The sequence below is a fragment of the Saccoglossus kowalevskii genome, chromosome 7 (genome assembly GCF_978046115.1).
Source record: "Saccoglossus kowalevskii chromosome 7, keSacKowa6.1, whole genome shotgun sequence".
NCBI classification, from domain to species: domain Eukaryota; kingdom Metazoa; phylum Hemichordata; class Enteropneusta; family Harrimaniidae; genus Saccoglossus; species Saccoglossus kowalevskii.
In genome coordinates, this window is record NC_140647.1 from 12,642,765 (window position 1) to 12,660,075 (window position 17,311).

Sequence of the window (17,311 nt, forward strand, 5' to 3'; positions counted from 1 at the left end):
GTCATTAGCACGGGCTAAGGGGTGCAATTAGTCGGTGACCTTTGGTAATCCGCTATTTACGAACGAAAAAGGATGACACGCGCGAGGTTCTATTTCTGCTGCTGGCATGTTTCGTTCTAATTTTGAAGCGACGTGCACAGGAACGTGAGAGAAGACTGACCCAACTTATTTGGATGCACATAAACAGTATACAACGGTCGTAACAGAATACAGAGTTTTATTAATGCATGTCGTAGACAGCGAGCCAAATTTATTTTGTCTACGATTGGAGCTGCTGTATGCTCTACTACAGTGACCCGGTTAGTTTGGAAGCGAGCGCGGAGTAATGACTGGTGGAATATTGTCGTTATACGAACATGGGACAATTTTCACACCCAAAGGTCGCCGCAGAGGGCGCTTAGCCCTGGGCTAAGCGTTCGCGCATACTTCGTTAGCCCGTGCTAAGGTCTAGACCGCGTCTTAAATTCGGATCAGATTTAACCCGTACTTAGCATTCCTTAGCCCGTGCTAAGCGTTCATGCACGTTTTCTTAGCACGGGCTAAAGAATTTGACCTCTTAGCCCGTGCTAAGGAGCTGTGCGTGAACGCAACTAATATACACTTTCTAATCTGTATACAATTATATTTGTACACTTTTTAGTTGTTTTTATGTACTTAGTTGCACCAGATGAGTTTTAAAGACTGACTGTCATTTTGTATGTTCTGTCAGGGGGTGCTATATTTAAATGAACATCAGCATTTTTCACAACTAAACTTTGGCACAGCATTTTGCACAGCTTTATGCATTTAAATATAATTTATTCGTTAATTTTAGCCCAAATTGACAGAATTTTACGAATGTCTAAATTACTGATAAAATATGGAATAAATTAAACTAGTTTGTGAAAGGTGACACAAGTGACTTTGGTGATCAAGGGGTTGATGTTTTCTGTCTGATTGAGACCAATTTTCTGTTCAGTATTACATGAGACAGCTGTGTGATGCATTGATATAAAAACAATAATGTAGTCAACTGGTGACAAACAAAACATATATAGGTGATCTAAAATTTTAATTCACTTGTGTTGTAATTTGCACAATTATGTTCCTTGCTTGGAACAGACGAATATTACTATACTTGATTAACAAATCTGATATTATTAGATATTATTATACATCTGTCACCATAATGCCATAAGTTACAGCGTAATTTTATGTGGTATTTTCATCCTACCATACTAGGAAATGTGAATTCCAAATATGGAATGATTATGCACGTAAGCTACCTCTAATAATAACCTTGCCACCAGGGTTTGATCAAACTCCACACAAATAAGTTCGCTGATTCTGTTCTAAACATTTTAGATTTGGCATTCCCATGGTGTATCCTTGGTAAGAAAAGATGTTACAGTATAATAACAAGGTTATTATGAGAATACCTCAATGTATGCACTCAGACAGTACACCGTCACATCGACCTCCGCAGCACTTTGGTCGATACTACAGTGCATACTTTGAGGTATTCTCGTAATAACCTCATATTCTATTTATCACATATATATCGCTTCCTGTATATAGAAAACAAAGGTAGTAAAATGGCCAAAAACATATGTGGTTTGCAGTATCTAAATGAACACACACGTGTGGTTCACAATCTAATATGAATACAAGTATGCAGCTGATGTTTGGAGTTGACATTCTTCATAAGGATTAAAAACTAGTGGCTGGGCTGAATGTCAATCATTTTTTAAACTTGCCATGGGACCCACAGTCATCCTAGGTTTCTAATATGCTGCACACGTCTGCAAACATGTATGTAGTAATTTAAAAAAAATTGTCTTAATGTGTCATTTTCATTTCCTATTTTAAATCAATTTTAGGGTAGCATTCTTTCTACCTTAAAGTTTATCACAACAAAATTTTGTTTATTTTAATTTTAAATATTCACCCAATATTAAATTTTACTTTCACCACTTTGACAAAGTGTCAAAAGCCTAACTAGAATTCACCGATGCTCATTTACCAAACTAAGTAAGTACCCATTTGTAAGACTGTTTTGCATCTTGGGGTGGCTCAACAGGTGGTTTTAGCAGTGCAATTTGAGTCTACTGCATAGTTTGGGCTCACTATTTTCAGAACTCAACAGAAATCCACACCTCAGAAGTGAGTGCACACTCTAGTTTTGGCTCATTATTTTCAGAACTCAACAGAAATCCACACCTCAGAAGTGAGTGCACACTCTAGTTTGGGCTCACTGTTTTCAGAACTCAACAGAAATCCACACCTCAGAAGTGAGTGCACACTCTAGTTTTGGCTCATTATTTTCAGAACTCAACAGAAATCCACACCTCAGAAGTGACTGCACACTCTAGTTTGGGCTCACTATTTTCAGAGCTCAACAGAAATCCACACCTCAGAAGTGAGGTGAAATTTTTCACGTGACCAATTATTGCTAGGTAATCAACTGATATTTCTGCAGGGTTGATATTACAAGTCTGCATGACTTTGATGTTAAAAATGGCAGATTTTAAAATGAGTACCCAGTTCTAACTTGTCTATTTCCAATGCATGCATGGTGGGTATAATGGGTGCGAGGCTGGTTGAGCGTTATTTTTCGTACCTATACTTAAATAACATGATTCATTGACAATATCCACAAACTATGAAAATGAAGCTGTGAAGGAAGTCATGAAAATTATTGTGCAACAAAATGGCTTTTTGATTAGTCAGGAAAAACCATGATGCCCACGCAATTTCATTTTTAAAAATGCTTCAAATAATAAATATAAATGTTGGAAAAAAGCAAAGCGAGAAGCAAAGTCAAATTGATTATATAAGTGCTAGGCTATATCCTGTAAACCATTACTTTGATGGTTACATGTACTTGATATACCGAGTAAGGGCATTCGATTAGACAGAATTTGACGATAGCAACTGATTTCTTGTAATCAAGAAAATGTTCGCTCATAAAAACAACTCGTTGAACACCAAAGTTAACTTCTGTCACCTTCCACAAATGAACAAACATCCATGAATTTTATACCTATAGGCAATGACAATGACAATGTCCCAAATTAGCCAAGAAATAGTAAAATACACAAAAATGTGCAAAATATTAGATCAACATTGTGGCAGAAAGAATGGCGTTCAACTTTAAAGTATTAACCTTTTCAACACCAGACTTTCTAGGCCAAATTTTTCTGTATCGTTTTTCTCATATTCTTCAATATTTCTGGAAATGAACCCTAATTTTAGAGTCAACAAACAAAATTTGAGTTAATGTTCAGTTTTTACTAAAACATTTTGCTATTTTTGTCCCAATCTTCTGAAGGAAACATATAAACAGGACTATTTTGTGATTTGTGATGAAAAGAGGGAATTGGTGGTGAAATGGTAAAAGCTGTTACAAGTATTTATTTGCACTCACCCTGGAATGATCGGATCTATTTTTTCTTTAGATAACAGAATACTGATTGCCGGTATACCTCGATTCACCTTCAACCTAGAGATAACAAAAATATTAAATATTAATAATACAGACATATGCAATATTCTATCTGAACCTTGCCGCAAATAGTAAATAAAATACATGTATCTCACTTAAAATTCATTAAAGTTTGTGTCTGTTGCACAAATATAAAATATTGAAATACAGCATAGTAAAAATTTACGAAATGTCATGCAGACAGACACCTGCATGTAAGGCTCACCAGGTGATCAAAGATATCTACAATAATTGATCCCTTGGTACCCACAATACATTTATTAAATTACTGTGTTTGCTCATTAATGAAGTCAAGGATAATTAATTAGAGATGCGAGGTACACTAAATTGATAATAATATAATTAACTTTTTAACTACTTAAGTCAACACAATTGTCCACCCGGAGAGGAGTTTTACAATACAAACTCGACAGTAAACTGAAAGTTTCCTTATGGTTATATACATACATACATACATACATACATACATATTTATTAATTCCATACTGAGATATGTACATTGTACACTCTAGAGACCTTGGCAAGGTTTGCTTGTGTCTAATATGTGTATACATCTTTTACATATGAAAGTCTTTCAACTAAAAATTTCTCCTGACCAACTGCCTAACAGACTTGTAATATTTATTTGTTTATTTATTGACATCAATCTGTCATTAAACAGTACATTATTTATACTAAAAAACAGTTTTTATGATAAAAATTAAATAAATTGAGTTTATAGCGTGAGGGTTGTTACCTGAGCATGAGCGGGAATTGATAACAACGACGATAACAACACACGCTAAAGACGCAAAGGCTCATGGGTAGACGCTTGTTTGTAAACAATGACATGCTATGGGCCATCGAACGCGTGCGCAGGTGACGACTCCCCCACTTTAATATAAACATATGTTTGGTCATATGTGACTTTAATAATGAGAATTGCATAAGCTGTGGCATCGTGTTATGTGCAATTTACAATTAATATTTTTCTGATAACAATTTGAGACATTTAGCAATACAGTATAGTCCAAATTTAAAATCAAAATAACAACATGCCCAAACAATATTCAAATTAATAGTCATTTTAAGAAGTTTACAAGTCCAAGAAAACAAATATCAGACAAACAAACACACTACTAGTACTCAACAATCCAATGAAATAAATAACTGACAAATAAAAAAACAAGTGAACTAGTACATCAAAGCATAAATTATGAATATTGAATTGTATGTGTTTATGTATGATATGATGTGTAATATATATGTAAAGTTTGAATGTGATCAGCCAAAGCATGTCAGAGATATGACCTTGGAAATACATTTGTTAAAACAAAAAAAAGACATGCATCAAGAAACCATCATGTTCAATAGACAAAATTTGAATCAAATATGTTATTGAATCAAATTCAGCCATCTTGAATTGATCATGAAACACATGTATGTGCAGATGTAGGATAAAATGTGTGTGTGTGAAATTTGGATGATATCGGCTAAGGCATGTCTGAGGTACAGGAGCTCACACACAGACCCAAGAACTGAGGGTGAAATTACAAGTCCCAGTTTTCGAACTACATCTGCACAGGACTAACGACATAATCAAATAATATTCAGATTAATAGTCCTTAAAAGGAGTTTATAAGCCCAAAATACAAAACAAGTGCATACTGCAACAGGATTGAAGCCCATACCTCAGAAATTTTATAAAATCTTAACAAAAATGGATGCATTGAACCATGAAATCTGACAAGCAGCAATAATGGTGAAACACTCGTATATACATACACACAAACACACACACACACACAGCTTCATATTATTTTTTATTGGCCTGAAGTGTTTTCAAAAAGGTGTATTTTCAAACAAAGTTATTTAAACAAGCTCAAAAATACTAAGGTATATCCACAATGCCTTTTTATGTGACAAAAAGATGCTAACTGAATGTTTACAAAGGAGTCCAAGAAAAAGAATAATAGTTAACTATGAGGTGTTTGAAACACAGAAAGTAGCTGCATTTTTATTTAGACTAAACAGACGCAAACTTTCAAAGCGAAGAAAAAGAACGAAAGAGAAAGTAGCTTTAGGGTTAACAATCCACACAAATTTACACTTTCAGTTTTGTAGAATGTAACTGTCATGTTGTGAATGAGATACGGGATAAAAATAGATTAACGGCTTTAATAAAACACTCATCAAAATGAGATAAAACTCGTAAACGCAAACGATATAGATTTAACTGCACAGGTCGTATCATCTGTGTATTCATAGTCTTCAAAAGAATTAAAATAGGATTCTCATTCAAATAGTCTCGTATAAGTTCCAACTGACTTGCATTTATAAATCATACAAATAAAAACGGGCAACAAACGTGTACCTACTCAGGGATGAAATAAGGTCTTAAGAAATGCGAATACACCTCCATATTGTTATACATTAAATAATTAATTATTCAATACAGTCATGAATAATTCATATTTTTTGCCACTCAGACATTATAGAGAGGGTGATTACAGTTTGTAAATTGTCATGTGTGCGTAAACGTAATCGTAATTGGTTTCCCCAAAAATGAATACTTTTTATTTCTCGTGTTATAGATGAAATCATTTTCTCAATTTCTGACAACAGACTCTATGATGTCATACTTTACCCATAATCCTTTGCTTGAGAATCAAGGTGGCTGCATGACTACATAATACTGATGAGAAGTTGAATATCTAGAGAATGAATAGTGATATGAAAAAACTATAAATTGCATTCTCCTACATTTGTGGAGTTTTTTCTTGAGGGATCATTGTGTTGTTTGGCTTGACTTCCCCTTTAAGAATTTAATATGTGCAATGATACAATACGAAATAAGACATTTGTAATGAAGCTCATAAATCATTTGTTTTATTTCAACGCTGTAAACAAGTGTGGAGATTCAAATCATCCAATTGGGAGCTCTGACATCAAGTTATGACCATAACTGCATCATGGGAATGCTCATAACTCTTTGTTGTCGTATTGTTATGTGGTTACAAGCGCAATATTATATGTTAACTTTTCGATGTAATATAAAACACTAAATTTTCGCCTGAAGAAATAATTGCTATATTATAATTTGCATAGTTTGCGACTGCTACAAATGTCATTACAGTGTAATATCACAGTGACGCCATGATTAAAACATGCTCATAACAAAAATAATTTCTTCGTTTAGAGAGGGGGGGGGGTAGAAGTTGATTTTAATTAGTGCAAAAATATTGTTGATATATAATTTAATGTAGTTTTGTTTATGGGCAGGGGTGCTTAACAAAGATGTATGCTTTTATCATCCACGACTCCAAGCAGTGCTACAATATCACACTATGCAAAGCAAAATTAGGTAAAATGAATGACAATTTAAATACAGTATCTCACCTTGCATGACAATTAAGTCTTCAAATGAGGACATTAAAGGGAGCAATAAACAGGGGTAAAAAGTGTTAAAAATTGATTTGTGGTTAAGACATTCTCTGAAAGTTACGAAGCAGAATACCATAACAATGTTTACTTTATCTGTAAGCTTAGTGGTAGATACATGCAAATACGACAGTGTATATGCCATATCAATGTTTGTCTAAGGGATTATTTGATAGCCAATTTTGCTATATAAAAATAATAATAATATTTGACTATTTCTAACTACTTGAAACACCTTTTTTAACACTTTCAGTTTCACAAATAACCTGTGAATTACACAAGATGCTGTAAAGCTAAGGATGAGATGATTGCATCTTGGTTTCACATTATCCGTCTGTTTTCTAGCTTTGACCAAATATTGACAGACATGCTCCATTGTCATTGATGAATAATGGCAATTGAGTACTATCAGTAAATGTACATATTATAAAAAGATAATGATCTCATCTTAACATTAATGGGTCATACTTCAACCAGTAATTGTTTATATTAGTTATGAGCAACAATTAAAGCTATGAAATGCCAGAGTTTATGTCTGAGACATTGACAACACGAGCACATTATAATTATTCAATATCATGATTTAATATTTACAAATTTTATGTAATGTGGTTCAGGGTCATAAATATTGTTTGTAGACACGAACTGAATTGGCACTCGTGTGCTAAGACAATTACAACAATTTATTATATTTTTTTAATTAAGTTATCTGGTAGAATAATCAGTTAATTATGTAAATTGTCATTAATCCTTCATCATCAAATTAAACAGTTAACTGATAGGATAACTAGTTAATTAATATGCAAATATATGCAGGCTTCAAGCAGAAACAGATCTAATTGGTCAATACCGATGCATCATATAATTTAAACAATTAACTGAAATATGATACTTAGTTAATTAATATGCAAATTTATGCAGGCTTCAAGCCAAAACTGATCTAATTGGTCATTAACCATGCATTGTAAAAATAAAAAATTAACTGAAATATGACAATTAATATGCAAATTTATGCTGACTTCAAGTGGAAACTGATCTAATTGGTCATTAACCATGCATTGTAAAAATAAACAATTAACTGAAATATGATACTTAGTTAATTAATATGCAAATTTATGCAAGCTTCAAGTGGAAACTATTAAACTGATTGGTTACTCATTAGTGTTGGGCTTACAGTTGATTATAATTCAGTGATTGGGAAATCAGCAACAAATGTAAAAACAGAGAAGACTAATCTTTATCATGAGTAACTGGAAAGAAAAGACGACTTCAAAAACTGTCATCGCTCACCGACGTTATATAGTCTTACAGCAATAGTTAAAAAAGTAGTTTGGGTGGTAGGGATTATGGCCAAAGGCATGTAATGATATGGTTAGCAGCACTGATTAAGCATTTAATATATGGACCTGCATATGCAGGGATCATATATGATAGATGTTGATAAAATTATAGTATTACAGTAAAACTACTGTAAAATACTTTATTTTTGCTTGGAATTAATTTTCACTAAAGGAATGATTCAGTGAAAATAAAATCCAGTGAATATACCCTTTTTCCTATATTTTACATGCAACTCGCCAAAAATCAGTGAAAATAAATTTTATACAAAACATCCAAAATGCCTTCTTTATGTAACAATGAAGTTGATACTTTTTGCCATACACACTGGTTATAAGTTAAAATAATAAGAAGAAAATAACCAATTGAATCAAAAACTAGATATCAGATATTACCATGTTGCATAATAAATGAGTTTTAACGCCACCGGATGGTTTCCGTGTGAGAATTCGGGTGAGGGTTTGATTTCTATATTGCGCAATTTATTTGCTGTTTACAATTCCCTCAGTGAGCTATTGAACGGTTATGCAGCACCCCTCTCCCACACACAGATAAAACGTTTTCATACCAAGGTGCGCATGTATATATCTAAGGCAACAGCATAACTCAAAACTTGACTACTGCATGGAAACGCATCTCCAATAAAATAAAATAGAAATCTGAAATTTTCTGTAAAAGCAGGAGATTCGTCACCTAGGCATGCGTCAGGTAGCCATAGCGTGTCATTGTTTACAAACTAGTGTCTACCCATGAGCCTTTGCATTCTTAGCGTGTGTTGTTATCACTCGGGACCCAATTCCCACATGTGTGCAGGTGACGACCCTCCCGCTTTAAAACAACATTGCTGTCGCACAAACTTCTAACAAAGTGAATATAGCACGAACAGAAAATTGAATAAGATGCCAGAAATATAATGGAGGAAATAAACTTAGGCAAGCAGCAAATGTACCACAGATTTCATGCCAGTCAACGTTAAAGATTAAATCAAAAAGATTAGTTGTTGACAGCAACTGATCTTTTATGGGGTTGGAAACTACTTACACTATTAAACTGTCAAGACGTTTAGGGTCACTGACCTCATTTGAAAATCAGAAACTTAACAGGCGAAAGGTGTAATTGTATGTGAAAAAGAATACAACCTTATAACAGGAACTAATCTGTTAGCTTGATTTCTTGTTTTAACCCATTATTTCATAGAAATAAACTGCAATTGCAAACACAAGATGTTTAATTATATTACTACACTTTAAGCTGTCTTTATGACAGAGACAATTTCTCATTTTGCTGTATTAAAAATTTCTCAATTTTTTTCTTCTAAATTTTGAACTGATCAATTGGTCGCTTCAATTTGTCAATGTTTGATTGTCTTGTCCAGAATTCTCATTTCCAGAGTTCTATTTGTGTCATTTGAACAGCATTTAGAATAATAGCGCGGATGCAGTTACTTCGATATAAAATTAGCATAATCGCAACTGCCCGCATATCATAGTGAACCACCACATAATAATATCAAGTTATTTAGCAAATTTATATTTATGATCGAATAACACACTTTGTTTAAACAATATAATAAATGTGAGAGAAGTTCACAGGAAACCACACAGGAATGAACAGGATATAATTATACAGACACATAACACTAATTCAAATACATGTACATGTAATTATAAACACACTACTAATTGCCTATAAATCTCCATGGACAAAGGATATTTGAAAAAAGATAATTGATGGGCGATTAGAAACTATGAGGGGTGCGGTGCTAATTAGAGGGGAAATATTCACAGAAAAAAATTAGAAGAAAAAATTCAATGGCAGGGAAAAAAACATTTCCAATGGAAAAAATCTAACTCAAAGTTATGAAGAAATATTTTTCAAAATCCTTTTTTGCTCCCTCTTTTGGTTATAATGGTTCATCCCTAAAATTAACAGCAACCTTGAATCTTCCATTCAGGAATAGGCATGGGATGACAGGAATATATATTTGCATAATTAGAAATTTTAATAAAATATACATGTGCATCTGATTTCCATCTCAAAAACACGTAAATCAGACACTGAGACAAAATTGATTCGATTTCAGAGATCTGTCAGTTATAAAATCTAATATTTTTTTATCTATTCAGCACCAGTCCCTGCAGTAACATTGCGTACAAGACATGACATTTACAAAAAGGTGTAAGTATAATTATTAATCATATTAAAGTAGTACGTAGGTAGGCCGAGAGTAACCATCATATATCCTAAGTACATACGTTGTTCAATGGGGCCAATGTATTGAATTTTTAAATGTCATGTATAATAAGAATGTCTGTTTAATTCAAAACTGTAGGGTACAGTTATAATGTACACTCAATACCTTATTGTTTGTTTGTCACTCAAACCTTTATCAGGTGTCATCCGTAAAGAGATAATTATGTCTCGTGTATATCTTCAATTCATATTGCAGTCAATGTCAGACAGTACTAACAATTGTCTCAAATGTACAGACGTAATTTGGCGCCTAGAAATGGCAATACTTGACATATAGCTGACAATGCCTAATTGTGAGTTTAAGATCTTGTAGTCTAATACAGATAACATGATGAAAAATAAAAATATAATCCTTGCTGACTTTTTAATTTGGAAATAAAAGTTAAGTTAAGTATTTCTTTTCAAGACAATTTCTGAGGGCTCAACAAGCTTGTAATTGTGGGGGTATTTTCATATTTGCGCTGTACACACCTGATGATGATAAATTTAGATGAAGTATTTTTAAAGAGTAGCTCAATGCAACATTCCTGTCTGCATGATATTCAGATATAAAAAATCAAATCAATCATTCAGACGCTCAATCCACACCTTTCACTAATATATGCTAAAGCTTGCAGTGACTGGAAAATTAACTACCGCTTCAACCAGATGTAATGACAATATATATAATTGTACGGTAGTTGCCATTACTTAACTTTAATGCTACTCAGTGGTCAACCAAATTTGCAACCCTAACTAAACATATTCTAATATGCAGGCACATGTATTACAAAATTGCAAGGATATATACTCTGTATTGAAAATAAATGACGACAGATCTACAGCTAGCAAACCCAAATACATGTTCTCGGAGTATATACATATAGTAAACTATTATTACTGGGACCTGAATTATTTCTGTTTCTACAATGAACCTATTTTGCAGTTACCAGTGTCCATACATCGTTCGAATCGCATGGTTCTGCTAAAACCGGCCATTCATAACTGGCCCACGAACCCATGCGTGATTGTGTTAGGAAAAGCTGTATTTCACTGCAGTTAAATTAAGTCATTTGATTGGGCGCGCCAAAAAGATGGCGCCACCAATCAGCATTGCTGTACCATAAATGTGACTGTCTGGAGTAATCACAGATTAAAACAATGGCGGCGTGAAGGCTTTGTGCTGATTCACCAGGAGTCAAGAACAGAAGGTCTCTATTCTTTGACACGTTTCCAAAATTTTTAATTCCAACGTGGAAAATTGTTTGTGGGCAGCAAACCACGTAAACTGACAAAACTGATAACATATCGACTTGCCCGATCCAATTTCGTTACAACAAACACATCATTTCCTTCAGATACAACACTAAGCGCTTTCTTTTGATGGTCAGTAAGGTCGTTCACAGAGCAAAAAGCTAGCAACACGTTGATTTCTATATTCCAAGATTTTAATTTTATCAAGTAATGTCATTTCTATATCATGAGTTCTGATTGGGTAATGCAAATGAGTCCAAGTGAATTTTATAATCGTTTGAGGGCATGCGACATATAGTAAATCGTGGTGAAATCTGCTAAGGGTTAATGTTAAGGCTTTGGCCAAATAAATGGTCCTTGGCTGGCGAAGATGGTGCCCACAGAGTGGCATTATATCCAAAATACAAATTTTTCCTTAATCTTAAATATTTGTTGATGTAATGAAAATGCCACATTAGATTTGTATTTAGCTCTTATTTATTTAAGAAAGTCTCTGACTCAAAAGGGTTGCAATAAAAAACAAACAAACAAACAAATATGACTGGTATAAATACACAATCTTCATTTTAATAGAAGTATGTCTCAGTTTGTTGACCAATAAATCCATCTAGAACTTTGCATGTATCATCCAGATAAGTAAATTTCTGTAGTCACACATCTGTCTGTTCATTATATTCTAAACATCTGGAATCTAGACAGATATTGGATTTATATATTGATACTTCAATAAATTTGCATGCATTATACATTTTAGCTGGCTTAAAGCAAGCTGATAGCTTGCTTTTAAAACCAATATACATTTGTATCTAAAGTGTGCAGGTTACTCAGGCCTCATATTAGTGACATAGAGAAATACTGTGAAATACTTTATTTTAGCTGGAATTAATTTTCGCTGAAAAGACTTTTTGTGAGTTTTGTATGGATTTATTTTCACTGATTTTTGACAAGTTGAATGTAAAATATAGGAAAAAAAACTATATTCGCTGGATTTCATTTTCACTGAATTGCTCCTGCAGCAAAACTTAATTCCAAGCGAAATTAAAGTATTTTACAGTACTGCAAAGAATAAGTTTAAATCGTTGATGACAAAGATACTCTAACAACTGAAAGTTTTCATGAAAAGGATAGCCAGCTTTGGAAGGTACCGGTAAGTTATGCTCAGATGGTACTGGACACTCTATTCTGTATTGTTATATCCATATTTTATTGCTGAGTATACAATTAAATTGTTATTATTATAATATTTTGTATGCGTTGGATTATTAACGTTACTTATTTTACTTCAGAGGATAACATTGTGTGGAGAAATAGGTGAATGGAGAACCTGTTTCTATGCAACGTCGTACATACATTAGAAACATGTCATGGATGCAGAAGTGGGAAGTTTCATTAACGACTTGCCAATCATTCATCATTCCTATAAAGAATGCGTCACAAATTCAGTGCTTACAAAGGAGTGTTTATCTTAACACTGCAATAACGGTTATTAGCTCATTACTTCTATATATATGTAAATTAACACGCATGATCTGAATATCAATAACAATATAGAACAAGCATTGACAACGCACAGCCCGTGTTGTTTGTACTGGTAGTCGATTTCAGTGTTCTGTACAAATCACATGTAGATATACATGTCTACCAAAGGGCTCCATGCATCATCATCTGTATGTCTATTTTAATTCAGTATGACTGAAAGTGCACGGAATGACAACATAAGGTGATTAAATGACACAGAGACAGAGAAACTAGCATGGATACTGTACCAGACACTATTATATAAACTACAATTTTAGGATTTTAGACAAACTGCAAGGAAGACCTGCCAGTATAGTTACTTGTATGTAAACTTTCAACTGAATCAAGCAATATATTAGTAAGGAATTGGCATAGACATAAATAAAAACAAAATGGTCGCCAGTTGGCCATTTTTGTTCAAATCAATATGCATGATCATGATACAAAATTCATCTCTGAGTCCATATCCAAGAATTGGTTTGGATTCATTTAAGCATACCATTTTATCCCATGTCACTGAGATATTTGTACCACAGAAACAACGACAAATGCATATTTTGGCCATTTTTTATGACATTTTGGATTCAGACAAAAATTGTCGATTGATTCAATGTTTTTGTTTTCAATTTTCTTATCTGTATAATAATAAAGGCATGAAGAGTAAGGTATATAAATCAAAAAATTTGTCCAGAACCACTATAACTATAATTATAAGGCTGCAGGTCAATCTGGGCCGACAAAGTATTTAGTTAATAATATTATATCAGATCTTGCTACTGACAGATTGTATGGGATATAATTCGATATGATTGATGGAATAAATTAAATTTTGTCATTATGAATGGTTGTAAAATATCAAATCAATCTTTTGATTAGTTAAATCAAACATAATAACATCTTTGAATGGTACATCTTGTTGAATCGTTGCTGCTGAATGATTATGTTCAATCAGGTTTTTGATAACCATACTGTTCTATCTCTGATATTGATTGTTCTGCTCATGGGTTTCCTGTTTCCTGATCTCTTTGAATTCCTTGTGGTCTGCAAACAGATCTATGGTTGCATGGTTAAATAACTATAATTTCTGCATTTTACGAAAGTATATAATTATATATACATGTACATGTATTTGCATTGTAGACAAGCAATTGAGAGGCCTTTTAGCAGTTCATAGTTTGATGAAGTTGTTGTGTCACCAATGAACTCTCCTGCCTCTCCTTATAAAGAAGGAGACCACAACTTAATCATATACCCCTCCTTGTTGAGGAAGTAGACCACTTTGTACATCTCCTGCCCTGGCATCGTTGTTGAAGGAAGAAGGCTACTATGAGATCTGCCACCTCCTGGTTGAAGAAGGAGACCATTATGTAATCTCCTGTCTCCTTGTTTAAAAAAAGACCACTATGTATATCCTTCTTGTTGAAGGAAGAAGATCTCTATGAGATATGCAACTCATGGTTGAGGTGGACCACTATGTAATCACCTGCCCCTCCTTATTGAGGAAAGAGACAACGTAAACTCCTGCCCTCTCCTTGTTGAGGAAGTAGACCATTATGAGATCCTTACCCCCTCATTGTTGAGAGCAAGATCACTATGTAATCTCCTGCCTTCTCCTATAAGCTTTCATGGTAGTAATTACCTGAAAGTATAGCACAGGATAACACATACATTGAGTATGGCCACCAAGTACATTGTGATCACCAAGAGGTGTAGTATAAGAACCAAGGGTGACTATAAACTCTTATGGTGGTAACTGAAAGTATAGCATGGATTGACACATACGTTGAGTATGACCGCCAAGTACATTGTGATCACCAAGTGGTGTAGCATAAAAACTAAGGGGGGGGGGGGATGTCTGGATTCCTCCTCCCAGATAAATAGAAGCTTGTATATACTTGTTTTGAATGTCTCACTGTTTGTTCAATAGTGACAAAATGAGTCATCAAAACACTGTTTAAAAAAACTCTTTGTTTTTTTGGGAGTATATACTACAGGTACCCATTACATACTCATGGCTTGAACTTCTAAGTTGTGAGGTCATCAAATTTCAAGGTCGAAATTTAATAAAATGGCCTACGCATACAGGAATAATATAGGGAGTGGCAAATAGTACAAAGGCAAACCAATTGGGTATTGATGTCTCTGAGTTCAAGCCCTGATATTCTTGTCAATTTGCTTTCTTATTATGTTTTCTGTCAACTCTTCTCAATGGGAGGAGTCAGTGGTTATAAATCTTCTCTAGATTAAAATAATCTAGATTAATTGTCACATTCAGTTACAAAGATGTGTTACTGCATGATAAAACACTGAAGTGACAATTTTGAACAATAATCCATTGATGATAAATTAAGTTGTTCAGTTGAGACAAATGATAAAAACTTTTATGACATCTGTTTATGAGATGGATTCAGGCCAGTTATGGCAGTGAAACTGTAACATACCGGTACCTCTTATAATAGCAATCGCATTTGACTCATCAAAGAGGGATTCTCTGAGTCAGTGGTATCTTAAGTGTCATTTGTGATAAATGATAGTTTTGATCTGGGTATTTGGCACTTGATGGGAAACCTGTTCTCAGGAAATCTTCCCATCTTTAATGGGCACCAAAGACATCAATTGATATATCCATTATCTATCCGAAACACCAGACAACAGCAGATACAACACATGGTCATGTAAATTCATATATTAGCACAATTCAGTATAAAATTGCAGTTCACACCAAATTAAGGGTATTGATATCCTCATCATATGCCACACACACATGCTCGATACTAAAATATATAGATTATGACATCAGACAATGAAAGCGAAATGATTTTGCGTCTACATCAGATAAACAATCACTTAATGGTAGTGACATTTAAAAGAAGAGATTGCAGGAAGAGGTAAAAAATTGACATTTCACGCAAACTGTCAACAGACGGATATTTATAGTCCTCCCATCAAATTACACAGCAATCAAATGCATGTACATTTTAGTAGTAACTTTAATAGGCATTTTGACTTTAACACATTGCCTTCTAGCTTCCCTATTAATTTTGCTGTGTAATTGGATGCTTTCAATGGACAATGCGTTAATACTGGAATTATAAATGTCAATTAATGTATTGATAGATTAAGATCCTAGATTTCTATTAAATTTGGTATATGGGGTACATAAGGTAAAATAAACCATATTCTATGTATCCTGTTACCCAATAGATAAGTTAAGGTGAAACTGGAAACTCGTCTCAAATATTAATATCGATGCCAATTATAGCTATGAATATGTACATGTATGTACCAATGTTGTATTTTTCTTTCTTTTTTTCTTCTGTGTAGTGAATTATTAGCACTTTTATTAGAAATTTATTAGAAAACTAACTAACATCAATTTTCACGACTTTAGTTTAACTGTGATAATGTTCTTACATTTGAATAAGGGAGTTAACACAGTGTAATTGGTGGCCATATTGAAAAAACAAATTAGTAACACAAATATGAAAAAAAAAAATTCTTACAGCCAAAAATATATATAATAAGTAAACATAAGTCATTTTCTTCATTATCACATGCATAACTTGCATATATCCACATTGTGATGTAAGATAGGGCAGATCAAAACCCATACCACCACAGAGTTGCATCACATACTGTCAAACTTTTCATTGTACACAATGCCCGAACGTTGTCCTAAGCTTCCAGAGTTGTATACAGTCTGATAACTACGGATTACTAGTACTGCATTTTCAAAATTATTATTCATTCCCTCCAAAAAAAAATTTTTTTAAATCCTAATGATTTTAAGCAAATATCACGGACGAGGAGAATCGCCATACAGTGTACACAAGGTGCATTTAATAAATAGAACACTGAGGTGTCAACAAAATTAACATATGAGGCATGTGCAATGATATAGTCTGCGGCGTGGATTGATATAAAAACTCTGGCGGTAATCACTCGTGTCTGCTGATGTCAAGCTAAGATAAAATATCATGAGAATATAGATAATTTTATTATCTCTCAAGGTTTATGTTATTGAGATACAGAATATAGTGTCTCTGAACAATTTTTGAAAAAAAA

The 17,311-nt window shown here is 33.5% G+C and overlaps 1 protein-coding gene across 1 annotated transcript in view; it reads right to left on the reverse strand.

The window, feature by feature from the left end:
• LOC100374653 (ribonuclease P protein subunit p25-like protein) overlaps positions 1 to 17,311 on the reverse strand; it is a 128,768-nt gene that overhangs the window by 11,677 nt on the left and 99,780 nt on the right. Inside the window, exon 5 of the mRNA XM_006824032.3 lies at positions 3,407 to 3,481. Coding sequence (XP_006824095.1) covers positions 3,407 to 3,481 — 75 coding nt within the window. The remainder of the gene's footprint in view (positions 1 to 3,406; positions 3,482 to 17,311) is intronic.